This window comes from Mytilus edulis, chromosome 12 (genome assembly GCF_963676685.1).
Source record: "Mytilus edulis chromosome 12, xbMytEdul2.2, whole genome shotgun sequence".
Taxonomy (NCBI): Eukaryota; Metazoa; Mollusca; class Bivalvia; order Mytilida; family Mytilidae; genus Mytilus; species Mytilus edulis.
This window is the reverse complement of record NC_092355.1, coordinates 22,324,201-22,346,231: the sequence shown is the minus strand read 5'-3', so window position 1 is coordinate 22,346,231 and position 22,031 is coordinate 22,324,201. Positions and strand designations below refer to the sequence as shown.

At 31.4% G+C, this 22,031-nt stretch overlaps 2 protein-coding genes across 3 annotated transcripts in view; one reads left to right on the top strand and one right to left on the bottom strand.

Moving 5' to 3' along the window:
• Window positions 1-991, bottom strand: part of LOC139498039 (UDP-N-acetylglucosamine transporter TMEM241 homolog) — a 39,049-nt gene extending 38,058 nt beyond the window's left edge. The window contains exon 1 of the mRNA XM_071286345.1: window positions 907-991. The gene's annotated coding sequence lies outside the window, so the exon portion shown is untranslated. The remainder of the gene's footprint in view (window positions 1-906) is intronic.
• A 15-nt stretch (window positions 992-1,006) lies between these two features.
• LOC139498038 (ankyrin repeat domain-containing protein 6-like) lies at window positions 1,007-21,707 on the top strand. 2 transcript variants are annotated; one of them, XM_071286343.1, is made up of 10 exons: window positions 1,007-1,090; window positions 4,047-4,187; window positions 5,345-5,440; window positions 8,029-8,127; window positions 8,657-8,755; window positions 10,483-10,620; window positions 11,249-11,347; window positions 14,130-14,228; window positions 16,661-16,768; window positions 18,437-21,707. In XM_071286343.1, exons 2-10 carry the CDS (start codon window positions 4,068-4,070, stop codon window positions 18,806-18,808), a joined length of 1,230 nt encoding a protein of 409 aa, XP_071142444.1. In that variant the 5' UTR covers window positions 1,007-1,090; window positions 4,047-4,067; the 3' UTR covers window positions 18,809-21,707. The 2 variants fall into 2 exon arrangements, with proteins under 2 accessions (XP_071142444.1, XP_071142445.1); XM_071286344.1 differs by lacking the exon at window positions 1,007-1,090 and having other exon boundaries at window positions 4,021-4,187.
• Window positions 21,708-22,031: the final 324 nt, after the last annotated feature.

Here is a 22,031-nt window from a genome sequence, read left to right as displayed (position 1 = left end):
TTCTACATGACCGACATTTCGTCTGCAACCCCTGCTGAAGTAATTGAAGGAAAAAACAAACTTGTGCATCTTATTTTCCTATGAAAATGTGTTTGAGATAAAGATTAATGTATGCTTTAGCAATCTAGACTGTTGTCATTGATTTCTCCTGCAAGATATATCAATATAGTGCTGTTCGGAATTGCGTCCATATGTGGCTCTCTTGACCCGTAAAACGAGGTCACGCAAATCTTACTAAAGTATCCTAACGTGAATAAAAATTTATGTGGGATATGATGCAAAATGGAAAGCCTTCATACATCTTAAATTCTATGGTATAAACAATTCAAGAAAAGTAGTCTACATAAAAAAATATTAATCACAGTTCAAAAATCGTTCGTAATTGTGTCCGGTGAGGCTACGTTTTTTTTTTTGTGTGTTGATTAAATTTTATCATATTTTGGTTATAATATTGTATTGCTATATTTTATTGTTTCATTGTTTCAGATCAAAGGGACCCAGCTGTTAAAAACAATTATCTTTTGTGTTTTTCATTTAAAATCTTCAATCTTTTACTCATACCAAGCTATAAATACATTCAGTATTTACACGAAAGCTATTAAAAACAACAATGATGATTTTCCAATTATTCAACTTGAATTTGAATTAAAATTGGGCGCGAACGTGTAGAGTGCGAACGGACCTTGGGTGCGAACGTGCAAGGTGCGAACGTGTAGGGTGCGAAAGTATATTGGGCGCGAACGGACCTGATACCACTTTCAGGTCTTTAGTGTAATCCAGATAAACCCCCTTTTTTAATAAGTGATTAAAAATAATGAAGTGAAGAATAATGGGTATTTTACGCAGATGTAATTGAGTGGTCTGTACATTTAGCAGTTCATGTGATATTATTTAATAAATGAATACCTTTTAAATCAACAATATTTCATTCAAGATGCATGTCATCAATGATTGTCAATGTTGATGTGTCTATATCTTTTATCCGTCATTGGTTTTGTTTTATTGTATATCGACAGTTTCCGGTGTCAGTTTCATCCCATCATCAACAAATTAACTTTCACTGATTTCTTATCGATAAGCTCTAAGTCAGGCAAGTTTACGATTTGAAATTTTTAGTATACCGTGTGTTAAACAGTTTACAGCTAACAGTTGGACTCCTATTACACAAATCTTTATTGTGCGAATAAAAAAATGCAAAATAATAAAAATGCTAATTTTTTTGGTAAACAACACAGGCACTTGTTTCTATCCATTGGAAGACCCACTATCAACGTATATTCCAATGGATAGAAACAAGTGCCTGTGGTAAACAACTTTTCTGGGAAACTGAATTTGTTAATGATTTAGACCCTTTAGAAGATCGTCTGCAAATTGTTCAAAAAATATTTTGATAATCTATTATGGTAAGAGCTTCCAACAATTCCAATCTGCAGCTACAGTACTGGGTGACTCACAGGCGTGTGTAGTCCAAATAATTATGACGTCTGGCAAGGCTATTTTAATTTTTTCTGGGACGCCTTCCACAAAAATTTTTTAATAGCCTTGCCAGACGTCATAATTATTTGGACTCAGGGGTGTGTATCACTATTAACACAATGTATAACGCACTCCTGTCAACTGGCATATATTTTCACTCCAACAGTCCAAAACGTCAATGACCCACAGTGGGCGAAGAGTCTCTTTCACCTAATGTACATACTTCTCTTTTTCTCAACCTACACAAGTCTCCTAGGTGGTCACAGTTTTTGCTTTTATCATGTTTATGTTCAGACATTTTTTACCAAGATGATTTAACAGGATACACACATTTTTAATTTATTAGTACAATAATTGAATGTATCTATATTTTCTAGCCTTTGCCAATCTAGGAACACCTCTACAATCAGAGTAATATGAGGCAGGCATTACCTGTAAATGGGGACGAAGTCTGTATGAATTATTTTTTTGTAACTTAAATATTTGTTAAAAAAAAGAAAAGGAAATACCGTAACGTTTCCGATTTTGGTTCTGTTGTTAGGGATTTTAGTTGTGACGTTAATTAAATTATGACGCCATGTGCAATGTAAACAAAGAAACGCTATAATCAGGTAACGTTTTTTCATATATCAAGCATGTCTGACAGTCAAGGAATTATTAAAAATGAAATTGGTATTGCATGTTCCTTCCTATTTTATACTAGACTGATAAATATATATTTTACTCAAAGTTTCATACAAACGAGACCGGAAAAAGGAAGTACATTGTACATTTCTGCGCAGGTCCGGGATTTCAAAACACGACAAAAAAAAATTGAACGATTTTGAGTTCATTAGTACAATGAAAAATTCGGGAAATTTTCCCGAATTTTTTTTTTTATTGAATTTTCTACTGTTATTGGGGACTTCGTCCCCATAATATTCACCAGTATAAAATTTATAATAAACAAATGATAAAACTATCTTACACAAACAAAAAAATCATTATATATTGACCATGTTGACAGCCTCCACAATCATGACAATAAGACAAATTGTCAAGGTTTATTTACCATGATTATCATAAAAGCTTATACATGTACATTAAAATGTTCGTATAGATCTGCTATAAAATTTAATGTCTACTAAGCAGAATATCTCTATTATAATGATGATCTACTCCAAAAAATCAGAATGGCAGACATGGCAGGGATTTAGAAATAGTTAAAATGAATTATATACAAAAGATATACAGAAAAAAAATGTATGATTATATATGTATATGTATACATGATATATAAAAATCACAAAAATACTGAACACTGCAAGGAACACTGAGGAAAACACATCAAACAAATGGATAACAACTGCTGTATTCCAAAGTTGGTACAGGCATTTTCTTATGTTGAAAACCCTTTTTATTGAAAATGATGAATTAAACCTGGTTTTAAAACTAGCTAAACCTCTCACTTGTATGACAGCTGCATTAAATTCCATTATACATGTTACATTGACACCGATGTGTACATGTGAATAAAACAAACAGACATACATGTAATACATGTAATAGGTTAAAATGTCACAGATACATGTAGGGGTACATCAGTCAACATTGTGTAATAATCCTAATCACTATAAAAACAAAAAAAATGTAACATAGAAGTACAAAAAGGCATATATATAGTCATAGTACATTGGAAAAAATGAAAGACAGGAATACACAATTTACAATAGCACAATGATGGGATGTAAAAGTAAAGAAACACAACAACCAGGCCATGAACAAGGCATAAAGACGCAGCAAATTAGCAAAAATGAAAGACAAGAATACAAAAATTATCATAGAACAATAACACTATGACAGAATATATAAGTACAGAGCCATGCCAAATGGATATGAACATCAAATACAAACTAAACAGTAAACATGGTAAAACCAATATTCATAAAGACAAATGAAAGAATAACATGTTAAGATGATAAACAGCGTCAGTACCCAAAGTCTATACTTCAAGACCATAATTTATGGGAACTGGATAGTACCAAGATCACGAAGATATATGATCAGTCCATACCAAGGAATGTTATCTTACAGTTCTCTTCTTTGTGATATGAAGCAGCTGGTATATTCTTTCATGCGGCTCAAAGTGCAAGCTTCTACATAGAGGTTCAAGCGTCCAGTTGGATAGAATATTTTTTGGCAAATACCACGGCAGAGAGGGTGAAAAAGGCATATCCTTTTGACAAATACCCCGGCAGCGTTAAAAAATGAACGATATTCATTTGATAACAGTAAATTGGTGAAAAATACACTAGCTATCAACCAATCAAAATCCAGGATTCTTACATCATTTACATAAGGTGTAATTATAGATATGATTATGTTCAGCAAACAGCATACTACACATGCTTATTATTTCTTATACGCACCTGCATTTTCATTTTCAAAGGTTTACAAGTGCACAAGATATGACTTGATTCTTGAAAAAAAAGAGCATTAGCTATAGTTGAGTGTAGACATGCTAGAACATGTAGAAGGATAAAATCACTTGTAATCTAAATCTTCAATGTTTGAATGTTCTATAATTTCAGATAATACAAATCCCTTAAAGAATGGGATTAGCCGCATCCCGCCAAGAAGCATTCTGGGAGGCATGTGGGTTTGGACATATCCTGCGAGTTAAGAAATTTTTAGAAGCTGGTGACATTGATGTGAATTGGGTATCTTATACAGTAAGTTAGTGCTGAATAAAATTACTTTAAAAATGTATAGACTATTTGATTGATATATATAGACTGAACATGTGGATTCATTTATTTTCATGGATACCAATTTTTCGTGGATTGAGGAAAACATGCCTTTTCATGGATATTTGATATGGTGGATTTGCCAAAGTCTGTATCCAATTCTTTGGAAAATTTGTATTTTTGGATCATTTATAATCGTTGTTACCAATTCATGCAATTACCACGAATTCCATGAAAATTGGTATCCCATGAATAATAATGAATTCACATTAGTTACTATCTTCAGGATTCAGTTTGAGAATTGCTTTAAACATGTTAAATAGGAGTATGATATATGTCAGATATCATATAACTTAATAATGATAATTATTTAGTCTTGGTAGTGACATTATATATAGTTATAATAGTGCCAAAGTGGAAAACAAATGTATATAATCATGAAAATGATACTGGATAAAACCGATAAATATTTTTTTGTAAAATCTTAGTCTTATATATGTACCAAATTCTTGGATTTATAACATCAGCCAATAAAATGTATACTTTTAAATTTTTGAAAGTGTGTATTGATATCACTAGCATGATTATGACTAAATCAATGGATCCTTAAGGATGTATTCTTCTGACGTTTCAGTCTCGTTGAAATCTTGTTCTTTAATTATTTCAAAAACATGTGATACAAGTGGAAAATATCAATGAATTTTTAAAATATTATAATCAAACATAACTCTGTGAAAAAATTGTGTATTTACAATGAATAGTTTTTGAGTAATTCAGTTTTCAAATTTTTAATAGGACCAATCAAGTCAGTCTTTTTAGCCAAATTTTTTAGAAAATGGGTGTCAGAGGGATACAAAAAATGATTTTACAAGAATCATGTACATCCCATATCATTCTTGTCTTATGAAATTTCTTAGATATGTATTTTTTCAATCATTTATAACAAAAAAGTTAAAATTATGCATTTTGTTCTTAAAACTGAGAAAAATCACAAATTTACAAAATTGACAACATGGTAAATTTGACACAAAAAAGTATCAAAATATTGATACACAAGGGAAAATCTGAGAAAGGGTGGTTACATCATAAGATAGTTGTATGTTCCTGACTGATGAACAATGTCTTTATTTATTATTTTTCAGCATGACTGTTGCCCGATACATGTAGCTTCACAGGGTAAAACAGAGATAGTAAGACTTCTGATAGAGGCTAAATGTAATGTTAATGTACAAGATATTGTGAGTATGAATATAGTACTGGCAAATTACTGGTATCATTGATTGATTGTTGTTTGCTTAACATCCAGTGGCAAATATTTCAGGTACCTTCAGGAGTAACTGTTATCATTGATTGATTGTTTACTTAATGTCCTGTGGCAAATATTTCAGGCACCTTCAGGAGTAACTGTTATCATTGATTGATTGTTGTTTACTTAATGTCCAGTGGCAAATATTTCAGGCACCTTCAGGAGTAACTGGTATCATTGATTGATTGTTGTTTACTTAATGTCCAGTGGCAAATATGTCATGCAACTTCAGGAGTAACTAGTATCATTGATTGATTGTTGTTTGCCAAATCTAGTGGCAAATATTTCATGCATCTTCTGGAGGAGCTAGTGGTACAATGTATTATTGATTGATTGTTGTTTACTTAATGTTCAGTGGCAAATATTTCATTTATCTTCAGGAGGGGTTGCTGATAAGATTGATTGTCTGTTATTTGCTTAACATCCAGTGGCAATTATTTCATGCAACTTCAGGAGGAGTTACTGGTATGACTGATTGTCTTATTTGCTTATTGTCCAGTAGCAAATATGTTATGCATCTTCAGGGGGAGATACAGGTATGTTTGCTTGTTGTTTGCATAATGTCCAGTGGCAAATATTTCATGCAACTTTAGGAGGAGATACTGGTATGATCGCTTAATGTTTGCTTAATGTCCAGTGGCAAATGTGTCAAGTATCTTCAGGAGGAGATACTGGTATGTTTGTCTGTTATTTGCTTAATGTCCAGTGGCAAATATGTCATGCAACTACAATAGGAGTTACTGGTATGATTGATTGTCTGTTATTTGCTTAATGTCCAGTGGCAAATATTTCATGCAACTTCAGGAGGAGATACTCAGGTATGATCGCTTGTTGTTTGCTTAATGTCCAGTGGCAAATATTTCATGCAACTTCAGGAGGAGTTACTGGTATGATTGATTGTCTGTTTGCTTAACGTCCAGTGGCAAATATTTTATGCATCTTCAGTAGAACTACTACAAGTTACCAGTATTTCATGATGCTACTAATCTTTATCTTTTAGACAATTAAAGTTTTTGCAAATGTATGTGAGGCCTGTCATTATAGAAGGTCTTTTTCCACTTTTAAATTGTGTTTGTTAATTATATGAGTATTAATATGAGGAGATATGGCATGATTGTAAATGATACAACTATCAATCGTAGTCAAGATCTTGTGTATGTAAGCAAATATAGCATGTATAGGTCATGGTACTATCTTCAACAATGAATAAAAAACCTACTGTAATTTAAGCTATTAAAAGTCATGTGAAAGTTCAGACATGACAAAATATGAAACAATTCAATCCAGAAAACCAAAACCCTATATTCAGTGTAAGAATATCCCAGGAAGAAAAAACATTCTGTACAGTAACAAACTAATAGATTAAAAAAGTATTTGAACGTCTTATATGGATTTAAGTGTAACACATGTCTTTTCTTTGTTGATTGCCCTGTGATAATTCTGTTCTATATACATATACTTCTTTGGATTCACGTTTATAAGTTTGATACCAGTTTTCATGACTTTCATGGTTATAGTTGAAACGCATTTTACCAATGAAAAAAACAAAAACACTCTTAGTATAATTGGAAGTTTAGTATGACGTCCATTATCACTGAACTAGAATTCATATTTGTTTAGGGGCCAGCTGAAGGACACCTCCGGGTACATTGAAGACCAATTGCTGTATGGTCAGGTTGTTATCGCTTTGACACAATCCCCATTTCCATTCTCAATTTTATTTTATTATAATAAACAATCGAAAAACAGATAGGATAGAAAGCAACAATGACAACCAATTAATTACAGTAATACCTACATGATGATGTACTCTTGAGAGGTTGTTAAAAGGCAGTGTACCAGTTTTGTCTTCTTTCTTTTTACTGCTGTCTCATTGTGTGCAACAGTGTTTTTCCACAACTTTCAAATATCATCCTTGTTAAAAGGGAAGTTTCAAATACAATCTTTTTTCTAGAAATCATAGAATCACATCTATAACACAATCTTTAAAATCATTTTAGATAGCATCTTATCCTTGCAATAGAGTTTCACATTACCACTAAAAGACAGTGAGGATTACACTAAAATTAAATGGTACTCAACTTTCGTTTTATTTTTATTTTTCTGATGTACATTGCAGGGTTCTCGTTAAGGATTTTTAAAGGCGAGTCCAGGGACTCATCATTTTTGGCCATGGTGAGTCCAACAGCAAGGAGAAGATATTTTATTGCAATATAATGTAATATTTAAGTCTCCATGGCCTAACAAAGCAATGAAATGACATTAAATTCAGATTACTTTTAAACTTTTGCTATAAAATGATGATATTGTGTTTAACTGTGTTTAGTTTATACAAAATATATCTATCTTGATGCATCTGTGGACTCACTAGTTTCGAAAATGATGAGTCCAGACAGATTTTGATGAGTCTAGGACTCATGGACTCACCTTAGTGAGAACCCTGCATTGCATAAACATGTAGCTTGATCATGTTGATCTCTTAAATGTGTTAAAGATATTGGATTTTTTTCTCATTTTCAGAGAGGAAATACACCACTCCATCATGCAGCTATGAAGGGCCATGGGGATATTATAAAGATATTGGTGGAGGCTGGAGCTGAGGTTAATGTACAAGATAAGGTATCAGCATTTTCATCAGTCTTTTCAACTTAACGGGGGTACAGAATGTCAAAAGGAATAAACTCTTTAAAAATCAGCTGAACCTTTTAATCATATACTATCGGTTAATAGAAATGAAACTTCTCAATGATCAAAATTAGTGTTTGTCAAACTGCTATATATCCAATTAAATTAAACCTGTTAATTGTGTGGTTCAAATTTCTTGAATTTTTGTCAACAGACCAAAGTAAATATTTTGTCAAAGATATGAGATAAGATAAATTTATTTTATTAAAGTGTCACGTATTGATCTTACACAATAGTAAAATATTTACACAAGTACAATCACATAAAAAAAAAGATCAACACCCAGCCTAAAAAGATTTATGAGACACTGTTATATACATATAAAACCAAGATATGTACTTGGGAGTCAAAAGTCTGTAATATGAAAATATATAGATATTAGAAGATGTGGTATGAGTGCCATTGAAACAACTCTTCATCCAAATCATGATTTGTCTATAATTTCTGTTGTTGTATTTTTCAGAATGATTGGACTGCATTACACTGTGCTTGTTATTGGAATCATAGTAAGGCTGTTAGAGTTCTACTCAATCTTGGTGCAGATATCACCCTACAGAATAAAGTAGGTACAAACAATGTTAGACTGCATGAAGCTTTAAGGGAGTTCGCTTCTCAGTTTCAAAGTAATTAACTTTTCAAAACACTAGTTTATAAAGATAGGGGATTAATACAGTATTCCAAAGAGCAATAAAAATATATAGGTCACCGTGCTTGTTTTCGAAATAAAGGCCATTGAAATTTTGGCGGGAAAATATTCTCTCTTAACTTTTCATAGCTTTATCATTGACAAGTTGAAGTTCTCAAAAACTGTTAAAAAGTAATTAAAATTTTAAAAGACTTTTACAGATGGCTTATCATTATACATGTAAAAGATTTACAAAAAGAAAAATGGGGGTCACCGAGCAAATTTTTTTAATGCATTCAAATGGATAAAACAAGAGGATTCCGAAACCTGGCAAAACATCTAAAACAGCACAAGCCAGCTTCCTTAAATAATAACACTGAAAATATTAGGGAACGACCATTTCACTTCAAAAAGGGGGGTATACAAATCATATGTCAGACTCCATGTTGCTGTAAATAATTATACTATTTAGTAAATGATAAATAATATTAGGGAACGACCATTTAATTTCGAAAAGAGGGGTATGTAATTCTGTCCCCCAATTTGATGGGAAAAAAAGGTTCTGGTCAAGCAGATGACAAAAGAAGAAAGATTTTCCCCATACCTTATAGTGTTGAATTTTAAAAAAAAATTGATAGCGTTGAAAACTGAATAAAATTTATCGGCCAAACTTTTGACTGAGATATAAAAAAAACATACCCCCTTGAATTCGAGTTAAATGGTTACTCTCTTATAGAATATTCATTGGTTATATAGGATTTGGAGATAACAAAAGACTTAAATAAAATATTTTCTGTGTTAGATAGGTGCCCATTTTTTGGTCAAAATATGGTTTAATTTGTTTATGTGACAATAAAGATTATTATTATGTTATTAATTTATGTATTTAATGGGAGATAACTCTACTTCATTCATGATATAATTTTTTTTTAAACTAATGATTTTTTCACAGAAACTGATAGATAAGTCAACATATTTTTTTAAACTATCTGTGTCTGTATCCAGGGTTTTGCACATTTTGCATTTTTTTTTCTAAATGAATTTTGGAAAAGCAAAGTTGTTAATGCATCAGTCAACATCAAAACATGTTTACATCACAAGGGAGATAATTCAATGTGCACACATCTCTGAAATTGTTTTTATAACACTACATCAATTTTCTAAAATGTTTTTTTTTTTTTAAATTTTACAGTGTAAAAAACATATAAAGTAGAATGAAATCATCAAGTGTTATCAAGTAAAATGAGACAAATTTGATAACACTCCATAGGGTTGATATCCAAGAAAAAACAAGCAAAAAATAACTTTCTGTCAAAATGATCATTTTGTCCTAACTTTCAGAAATTGGTGAAATCCTTTAATTCCACATCAATATTTGTTTCATGTTTCAATCATTTTCATCACAGAATTTATTTTTGAAAGTGTCAACCTAAATGTATTCCAGAAGCATAGAGATCAGGTGTACAGTCATAAAAATTTTCTCGGTAAGTGGGGTACAAAATTTGTCTTGGAAACACAAATACATTATTTTGATTGGTTGAATTTTGAGTCTGATCACATTTCAAATTTTTATGACTGGATGACCAGTTCTCTAATGTAATATAGCTACTGTTCTTTCAATGTACCATTTATATTTTACGGAAGGCCTGTTTTATGCATTTTAGGATAAAAGAACAGCCCTTCTTGAAACAGCAAGATCACAGGAAAAGGATGATGAGTCGTTAGGGGAGATAACTCACATGTTAATTGCAGCAGGAAGTGATCTGAATTGTAAAGGTTGTAGTGATCTTGGAGATTTAGAGGTTAATAAATTAAACAATGGATATCTTGATAATAAAAAATATTTTTTAAAGGTGTCTTGATTTTTGGTGAAATATAGAAAGATAAAGGAAAATTAGGAAGAAGGTAAGCGGTCATAACATCTTGTGAATGGTTTATACAATAATAATTTAATTTTGGATGTAATGCGTCTTCTGATTGGCTGACGTTATTTTGTTATCAGCTCATAGACATAGTTTAGTCATGTGACCGTGACGTCATCAATGTTTTTTTCATGGTTTTCTACGGTTTAAAATGGAATTTAGCATTAAATTATAAGAAATGACTGTAATTTTTTTTCTGTCTATTCGAAATAACATAAAAAAATGTGGTGCACACTGTTAAATAACCTGCTACACACGTTATTCAGTGTGCACCAAATTTTTTATGTTATTTCTTCATAGACAGAAAAAATATTAGTCATTCCTCAAAAGTTTCTTAAAGAAAAAAGAAATCTAGCCAAGAAATAGCCTCAAATTAGTTTGGGGTCACTATGAATATCTGTATATTTTAAATTACCTTCTTTTTACCCATCATACCTTGTTTTTCCATGGCTTCCTCTCTGTTTACCCATTATTTCTGTTTCTAATTAATTGAATGTTTATTTTACAGGCAGATTTTACCGGTTTAATGTATGCAGCTTACCATAACCATCCTGATGTCGCCAGTGCACTCATTGAAGGAGGCTGTCAGATTAATGCATATGGATCTGTAAGTTTTATCTCATGAATATTCATATTCATTTTTTTTTATGTAATGAAGAAACGTTTGGTGGATTCTTCATTTTGTGGTTTAAAACATATTTCACTAACGAATAGAAGCAGGAAACTGATAATAACTTGGACAAAGAAATTTGTGGTTGACTTATATCAACCATAATTATCAAAATAATTTTTTTCATTTAAAATGATTTTAGAAGGTAGGAAGGGACTCCCATGCCTCTCGTCCTTCTTTTGTTGAATTTTTGCATACACCAAATTGAATGCAATCATAAATGACCCATGTCCACAAAAAAAAACTCCAGTCCTTATAGTACACAAATTTATGAGCCTCGCGTTTAAATTTGAAAATTTAACTGTCTCAAATGGATAAATATTGTATCACACTTGATGCAGTGATAGAATCTATACGAAATGATTCACATTTCAGTTTGATAAATTAATGTTCTAATTCTATTTAAGTCATACTAAAGTTCCTGCCAAAAAAGCAATATATTTTTTTTCTACACTAGAAAAGTAAAGAAAAAGTTAAAAAAGTTACATTAATTATCTCCCCTCAGGTACAAAAATTAATTTGTTTTTATAGTGTGTTGCAGTATATTTAATGTTACTAATCAATGTAACTTGTCAAATATGAAGGAAAAAAAACATGAACAAATAATAATATTTACATATTTTATTTGCACTTAGTAGGTACAATTGAAGTATCATCAAACATAGAATATTTTTAAACTGTTTTATTCTAACATGACATCCTTTGAGTACACACCCGTTGTAAAATATGAATATATTGCTTGGACTGTTCTGATCATACTCCCACGTCATATTGCTTTTTTATAAATGAGTTACCCGACATCATAGAAAGATGACGTAAGAATTTAAGCATTTTACAGGAAAAAACACGCTTACGGAACCGAAAATCATCACAACAAGGAAAAGTTAACAAACATTGCTAAAATGTGGTATAAGTCCATGTTTTATACATATAGACAGGGTTTCCGCTGGCGGTCGCCATTTTCGCAATTTGCGAAAAAATAATAATTGTGGCGATAAAAATTCGTCATTTGCGAAAGAACTTGGCGAAAGAAATATATATAACGATTTATTTTCCTCCATCTTGTTAATTTACTTTTTTCAAGTTTCTCGGACTTTACCCGATCAGACAATACTCGGAATTCACCTTGACCTCATTAAGATTTGGACAGAAAATCAATAATCAGCTGATTGCATTTTATAACTATCGACAACACAGGACTAATTAATAAAGGTGTTGATTGAATTGTTTGACAAAATGATATGGTTAAATGGCTTCCGCTAAATGTCACATATATACATAATTTATTTACCACTTTGCGACGCACATGTTTGAAGCAAACTTTTGACGTCTCCTCTCCTTTTAAAGATAGTTTAGAAAAGAAAGCTGTTGTTGTGACGAAAAATGTTCAAAAGCAAGAAAAATCTCTGATTTAAACCTTTAATTATCCTTTGACTTACAGAATTTATTTACCACTTTGCGACGCACGTGTTTGAAGCAAACTTTTGACGTCTCCTCTCCTTTTAAAGGTAGTTTAGAAAAGAAAGCTGTTGTTGTGACGAAAAATGTTCAAAAGCAAGAAAAATGTCCAATTTAAAACTTTAATCATCCTTTCACTTAAATATAGGTTATTGATTAGGGAGACTACTTTAAAGTCGTTTGAGTGACACACGTGTTTCAAGCATAGTTGTACGTCTCAACTTATTCATTTACGATGATCAAGAAAAGAAAACTGTCGTTATGAAGAAATATATCCAAAAGGTTGGGAACAACCCCTCGAAGGAGAGTAACCCTTCAATAGATAATGAGGGATCAATTTCATGTGATAAAAGCTTTTGTTTTGTTGTAAAAACCACTTCTTAGTTTCTTAGTACAAAAGGGCACATCAGTATTTTTCTTATAAAGAAACTTTCCCTACGAACTATACTGGTATTATATGATCAAAACCCTGTCAATTAATTTTGTTATATTCCAGGACTAATATCTTCTTTATTATAAAAAGTATAGTGGCACCCTCATTAAGAAAAGTTGTTTAAAATACAATGAATATTTTTCCCTTTTAAGTTAAAAAAAAATCAGTTGTTTTAATGTAAACGTTTAGTGTTTTCATTAAAATGTAGATTCTAAAATATGTTTGAGAGAATAATCCTAGACACAATGGGGCAAAATCATCATATTTAAGGGAAAAGGGGGGGGGGGGGGGGGGGGGGGGGGGGGGTAGAAAAAAAAGATAAATTTTAAACAAAAATATATTTATGTTATTTGGCGAAAAAAATAATAAAGTGGCGAAAAATATATTGTTTTGGCGAAAGAGGTGGCGAAAAAAATTATTGACCCAGGGGAAACCCTGCATATAGAACATATAAGAAAATTACCATTTAAATTCATTCAAAACTATCTAAATACATTATAGTAAATAGTTTGAGCATGTTACTAATTCTGTTTGCTCCCTTCTTTTACGACAATTTAAAAGTGTGTTTATTTATAGGAATTGCAAATATTTGCCTCCACCTAGGGCGCTTCGATCCAAAAGAATTGCCCTATTTATCCTATTAGAATCAGAATAATTCATGGGGGCTTGAATATATCTGGATTTTACCACAGGTTGGCCCTTTATGCCAATATTTTACCCCTCGCTATCGTTCAGGGTAAAATATTTTGCATAAAGGGCCAACCTGTGGTAAAATCATGATATATTCAAGCCCTTGAATTATTTCTTAATTTTACTTTATTTTGACAGAATTTATGGACAGCCCTTCACTGGGCAGCAGATAGGGGACATGAAGAAATGGTGTATCTTCTACTAGGGTCAGGGGCTGACCCTACAAAAAGAGGACAGGTGTGTATATCAATGAGGGTAAAGTCCCGGTAAACATTATGTTTTGATTCAACAGTTTGCATAAAATTCAGTCAAAACCCTTATGTACGGGTTTGATATCTATATCTTCTAAGGGGGCCTCAGTGGCCTGTTGCAGTGGCAGATCCAAGGGGTGTTCGGGGATTAGAACCCCTGCTTTTATTTGGAAGATCAATGCTTTTGAATGAGGACGTGAAGTTGGAACCCCCCCTCCCTTTTTAAAATGGCTGGATCCACCCCTGATGGGTGGTTACAGTAGTTACTACTGTAATCACTAGCCAGTCAACACTGAGGTTATGAGTTCAAACTGACTCATGTGGTTGCACTGGACTCCAATCATAATTGACTAGGATGGTCATTTTTCCTATCAAATGTCTTTGTTTTCTCTGAACACTCCGGCTTCCTCCACCAATAATAACTGGCCACCACAAAAAATAGCCCAAAAGAGATGTTAAAACACAAAAATAAAAAATCATCAATTAATATCTTCTAGCCTTTATGAATACCTTTGATACTTAAAACCACATAATACAGTGTCAGTGAGATAAACAGTCTTTACTTTACAACACAGCAAATGTCATGTAATTTATTTTAAATTACAAATTATACTCAGATATATTTCAGTCAAGACTCTTAATCTAAAATACAGAGGCACATCAAAAAGGATAAAAACTCAACCAATAATAAAAAAAAAATCAGCATAGGCAATGGTATTCTGTTTTTTCAACGCTTAATTTTTATACGACCGCAAAAATTACAAATTTTTTGGTCATATATTGGAATGACGTTGGCGTCGTCATCGTCGTCATCCAAAAACATTTGGTTTTCGCATTATAACTTTAGTAAAGGTAAATAGAAATCTATGAAATTTAAACACAAGGTTTATGACCATAAAAGGAAAGTTAGGATTGATTTTGGGAGTTTTGGTCCCAACAGTTTAGGAATTAGGAGCCAAAAAAATGTCCCAAATAAGCATTTTTCTGGGTTTTTGCACAATAACTTTAGTATAAGTAAATAGAAATCTATGAAATTTTTATATAAGGTTTATGACTACAAAAGGAAGGTTGGGATTGATTTTAAGAGTTTTGGTCCCAACAGTTTATGAATTAGGGGCAAAAAAAGGTCCCAAATAAGCATTTTTCTGGGTTTTTGCACACTAACTTTCATGACTTTAGTATAAGTAAATAGAAATCTATGAAATTTAAACACAAGGTTTATGACCACAAAAGGAAGGTTGGGATTGATTTTGGGAGTTTTGGTCCAAACAGTTTAGGAATTGGGGGCAAAAAGGGTCCAAAATTAAACTTTGTTTGATTTCATCAAAAAAAGAATTATAGGGGTTCTTTGATATGCCAAATAGATTGTTAATTTTTTGTCCTGTTTTCAAATTGGTCTACATTAAGGTCCAAAGGGTCCAAAATTAAACTAAGTTTGATTTTAACAAAAATTGAATTCTTGGGGTTCTTTAATATGCTGAATCTAAACATGTACTTAGATTTTTGATTATGGGCCCAGTTTTCAAGTTGGTCCAAATTGGGGTCCAAATTTAATTTTTTTTGATATCAACAAAAATTGAATATATGGGGTTCTATAATATGCTGAATCCAACCATGTATTTAGATTTTTGATATTTGGGCCCTGTTATCAAATTGGTCCACATTGAGGTCTAAATGGTCTTAAATTAACATTATTTGATTTCATCAAAAAATGAATTCTTGGGGGTTCTATGATATGCTGAATCTCACCATGTATTTAGATTTTCGATATTGGACCATAATAGGTAAATGTCCAATTTAAAATTTTAAAGTTTTTATGTTTAAGTTCTTGGACCACATTCATTCTGTGTCAGAAACCTATGTTGTGTCAACTATTTAATCACAATCCAAAGTTCCACCTCTGCAGTTGTATAAAGCTGCGCCCTGCAGAGCATCTGGTTTGTATTACACGGACATTTTTCATCCTGGTTTGTTTAATTACTAGCTTTCTGTTTGGTGTGAGCCAAGGCTCCTTGTTGAAGTCCATACTTTTAATTAAATGGTTTACTTTTTACAAATTGCAACTTGTCTTGCGAGTTTTCTCATTGCAATTAATCCACACCTTCTTATTTCTAGTTAATAGATAAACTCAAATATAATATACCATGCAGATGCATTTCAGATAATTTGACAATTTGTTGTATGAATATAGATAACTATTAATTCAAATGCAGACTGTTTTTACTGCTGTTCTTTACTTTGTAACTCAAAAAAGTATAGCATCATTTCAACTTGTAAATAACAGGCTAACAAATCATGCTACTTACTAAGCTGAAAATAGCCAACAGTTTGTAAAAAAAGATGAAATATTGAAGATTTGGAAAGAATGTTCTTTCTCTTTTTTCGCTCAATAAATCAAGTTTCTTGATTTTGTTACAGAGGAATGAATTAGCAGCTGATCGAGCAGAAAGTCCTGAACTGAAAGAGATGTTACACAATGCTGTTAATATGTTTAATGAATTAGCTACACTGAATCCAGGTTCTAATGTAAGTACTGGTAGTTATATAATAAGTTTGATTTTTGGGAAGAATACTTACTCATTGAAAACATGTGACAAAAGGATTACTGTAAATTCAGAAATTATTGGGATGTTTTTATTATTGCCAAAATGCAACAGGGTTATAATCCCAATACTTCAAAATAGCATTTTGAAATTTTTTATATGAATTTAACAGGATTATTCTCAATATCGCAAACATAATAATTGCATTTTAGTCTAAAATGACAAAACTACAATAATAAATGCACACAATGAATATTGAATTTACAGTACCTACCATGCATGTACAGAGAAATTAAATGCCAAAAGAAGTATATCTAGTCTGGAGGATTTTTTTTCATTTGAAATGAATGAGAAATTTTAGTAATCTAACAAACAAACAAACGAATGAACAAACAAACGAATGAATGAATGAATGCCAAAAGAAGTATATCTAGTCAGGAGGGAATTTTTTCATTTGAAATGAATGAGAAATTTTAGTAATCTTACAAACAAACAAATGAATGAACAAACGAACGAACGAACAAAACAAACGAACAAATGAATGAATGAATGAATGAGGGAACGAATAATTTCAGTTCTTCATTGGTTAAAGTTCAATAATGATGTAATATAATCTTGCTTTCCTCCGAATTTCTTATTGAGGTGTAACATAATACTGTTGTCACATTTGAAAAGAAAAAGGAAGTTTAATAAAATTGAGAATGGAAATGGGGAATGTGTCAAAAAAGACAACAACCCAACCATAGAACAGACAACAGGAGAAGGTAACCAATAGGTACTCAATGCAGCAAGAAACTCCTGCACCCAGAGGCGTACTTTATCTGGCCCCTAAACAAATATATATACTAGTTCAGTGATAATGGCCGTCATACTAAACTCCAAATTATACACAAGAAACTAAAATTAAAAAGCATGTTTTGGACAGGCGCAAAAATGTAGCAGAGTTTAACTTTTTTTTTGAGATCTCAACCCCCCCCCCCTATACCTCTAGCTGATGTAGAAAAGTAAACACATAACACTACGCACAGAAAATTCAAGAGAAGTCGGAGTCTAATGTCAGAAGAGGTAACAAATGAAAATAAACAAAATGACAATAATACATAAATAACAAAAGACTACTATCAGTTATTGACCTGCCAACTCCAGACCTCAATTTAACTGATTAAAAGATTATGTCTTCATCATATGAATATCAGGCACAATCCCATCCGTTAGTTTTACAAATTGTCTATTAATCATTAGAGATACAGATTCCTCCACTGTATCTTCTTAAATTACAATAAAATACTTTTCCATATGAGGCTCATCTTTAGTCAAATAATTGTATTTAAGGAGCTCCTGAAATATTCCAGGACCTTATAAATTTGATTTCAGTTTATCCTTAAATACTTCAAGGCCTCCATAACTTAATTTCAGGATAACCTTAAATTGTTTTGCGATGCTCCTGAAATAATTGTGGACCTCTATAAATAGCTTTATAGTTTTATATATCCTGAAACTGAATTGTAGAGGTCCTGGAATATGTAAAATTTGACTGATTATTTATGGGGATCCTGAAATGTTTTACTCTATTAAAACTTTCAACCTAAATATATTTTTTAATAAATCATTATCAGTACAAATGTATGTAATTTTTTTTATTTTATTCCAGACAAAAAGTTCTAGTGAACAAAAACCAAAACTAGAGACAGAATCAAATTATCATGAAGAATCACCTGGAAAAAAAGACATTTTAAGCTCAGAAACTGTGACACAAAAGGATACGGATGTAATGAACAATAAAGAAAGCATACAAAGTCAAGACCCTTCAACTGATATCTGTGATCAAGTATCCAATCTAAAAATAGACTCTCAAGAAATTACTTCAATTGAAACAGAAAGTAGGAAATCTCTTGAAACAAACACTATGTTAACTAAGGAATCAAGTAACCCTGACCTTGCTCAAAAGACAGAAGAAAGTGATCATAAGGAAAAAGATATTTCAGAAGACAAAACAGGACAGACAGAAGTATTATCTACATAATAAAACTGTTAGCAATGAATATTTATTAAATTGTTGTATAATTTAAGTGATGGATTGTGTTCTAAATATTTATCTTAATGGAACCAGGAAGACAAATTTCACTAAAACATATGTGTTGATGTGTTTCCCTTTAGATCTGAATTTCTTATTTTTCATTTTGTTTTTTAAACACTTGTACATGCAGCTATCTTTTCATTTTGAGTCCTTTTCTTAACCCAACCATGACTAGTCCAAATATTCAGATGCAATTATATATTTGTATATGAAACATTTGAATAATAATGTAGTTGAGAATATGTCTTTTTATGCCCCATTTATGGGCATTATGTTTTCTGGTCTGTGCGTCCATCCTTTCGTCGTCGGTTTGTCCGTTCGTCCCGCTTCAGGTTAATGTTTTGGTTAAAGTTTTGGTAAAAGTTTTTGGTTGAGTTAGTTTTTGATGAAGTTGAAGTCCAATTAACTTGAAACTTAGTACACATGTTCCCTATGATATGATCTTTCTAATTTAAAATGCCAAATTAGAGATTTTCTCCCATTTTCACGGTCCACCGAACATAGAAAATGATAATGCTGATGGGCATCCCTGTACTGGGACACGTTCTTGTTATCATGGTTATATGTAATTTGTTACATTTGAATTTTAAGTTCTTGTTGCTATAGAATTCTTACTTCTATAACACAAAGTCTGTCCATTTTAGCTGCCTGTGCCTTTTGTTATAACATGTATGTGATTATAATTTTTATCTGTATTTCAATTATACTTGCCATATTTATATGCTTCCGCCAAATTGTATTTTAAGATGTAAATATAAGAATAAACATAATTCATGCACAGTAGGCATTGCCATTGCAAAGATAGAAAGACTACAATTTAGTACTGTACTTTTGATTAGACAGAACAGAGTGAAATTATTTTATTTTTTTTTTGCAATTTTAATTGTCCCTCTACCCTCTTTGACACAAAAAATAAATAATTTAAGTTGCGTTTTATGTCATAGCTTTGTCATTATTATTCTATTGTTTTTTATTATGATATGATTCAAATTGATTTATTCACAATTGTGTTGACTATTATGAACATGTGGACTTGGCCTGCTTCAGTTATGTGCTATTTTTCAACTCTACGCATTTTATCTGCTGTGTACATAAACTAGAAATTTCAATACTCAAAAGCTTAAGGTAGATGAAAGAAGGGTCTAAATTTAAATCTATGCAATTTGTTATAATTGTCAGAATGAAGTTTACATTATGCTTTTTTTTAAATATTGAAAAAATGGTGTGGGCCACAGAGCTTTCTTTATCAAGCCACACAGGCAAAATTCTCAGACTTTGTTTAGATTAAAAGTCTGCATCCTTTTTGTACATTAAAAAACTCTGTTATGTGTGATAGAAAGAAATTAAATGATAGAATTTTAAGATTTAATATATAAAAAAGAGCTCTTATAATGTGCTTTCAGAAAATAAAAAGGAAAATTAAGGACTCCCAGGACTTGTATTGCTTTTAAACAAAAAAATGTAAATTTTCAACATTTTCAGTTATTACAGTTAGGTTATCTGAGTTATCTCCCCTTAAAAGGTAAAGTTAAAAAAAATTACTCATACATAAATAATTTCTTCTTTTATACAGTCATAAAAAGATGAAACAACTATTTCATTTTATTGCAATGAAAAGTCTTAAAATGAATTAAGCTGCTCTCTCAATATTAGCATATTTTATTAAAGATCTGCACCCATCATGTTCTGCTATTTTACAATCTAAGGTGGGGGAGACACACCAATCTGCCTGAAATCTTTCAATTAAAAAAAAAATTTGAATTTCATATTTTATAATATTCAAGGAAAATATCTCAAATTAAAAAAAAATGTTACTACATAACAAATTGGAGACTCACCATAAAGCGCAGAAGTCCCCTTTATTCTACAGTAATTTTCAGGGTACCATGATGTTCTAGCTTTTAACTCTGAGCCTATCAAAACAAAAATTCTCAACGAAATTTATGTAAATTTCAGTTATCTTGATGCTACATATAATATACATATACAATAAGATGTTATATACAAAAAAAATATAAATCATCATAGGCTGATCCAGGGGGGGGCTGGGGGGCCCGGCCCCCCCCCCCCCCCCCTTTCGTGGGAAAAATTTGGTTGATTATATAGGGAATCATTGAAGCATGACTGGAGCGGGCCCCCTCTTAGGTCAGTCAGCAGGCCCCCTTAGGAAAGTTCTGGATCCGCCACTGATCATGATGCTATTAAAAATTTCCAGTTCCCTTAATTATATAAATATAATCCACTTCGGTCACTATCATTTTACTATAGAAAAGTATGGAGTTTTATTGTTATTATTGCTATGGGGAAATTTAATGTCTGAGAAATAAAATATTACTTATGGTTATGTGACTTCAAAGAATTAGGTTCATCCCCTGTATTAGATAGTGTATGAATTAAATTGAATTTAAAAATTTGTGCAATGTTTTATATTATATTATGTGACAAGATTTGTTTTGTTTTTATTAGAATCCACATATGTTATTGCTTTATTTATATTGGGCATTTCCTAAAATTGCATTATTTAGTCATAGATTGAGATAAAATAGTTTTTTCATAGATAAATGTAGTACCTTCATTTTGTGCTTGTAACAAATCCTGCATGCATTCCTAAAGAAGATTTGTATATTTTTGCTGTCACACTTATCCATTAAATCAATGCCAATAAGTATTTGGTAAATAATTTAGGACTTGCAACATGAATTATACCTATAAGTGTATATTGACAAAAATGCATTTGTAAAGAGAGATTTAACTTTATTCAAATTTGATTATCTCCCTTGTGCCAAAGTAAATCTTATTTAATAAAGATAACACATTTTATTCTGCAGCTAGATCTTTATCTATCTGGTGTCATTCTGAAATTAACCTTCATTTTAAAATGAAATGTAACATTCATGATGACATGAGCTTGCACAATACAGTGCACAGGTATACAAGTGAAAAATTTGATAGAAAACTGTGTTTTCATGATCCCGATGTAATTATAAGTATTGAAAGTTTCTTTTAGTATTTTAAAGGGTTATAAAAGCATTGACCATGGTATCTTCATACAAAATGTACCTAGGTCAAAGCTTTTACAACTAAAAAAATTTACAAGAAGAAACATTCAATTCTTAAATATTGTAACAACAAGATATTCCATGCAATGTCGATTTCATATCACAAAAGT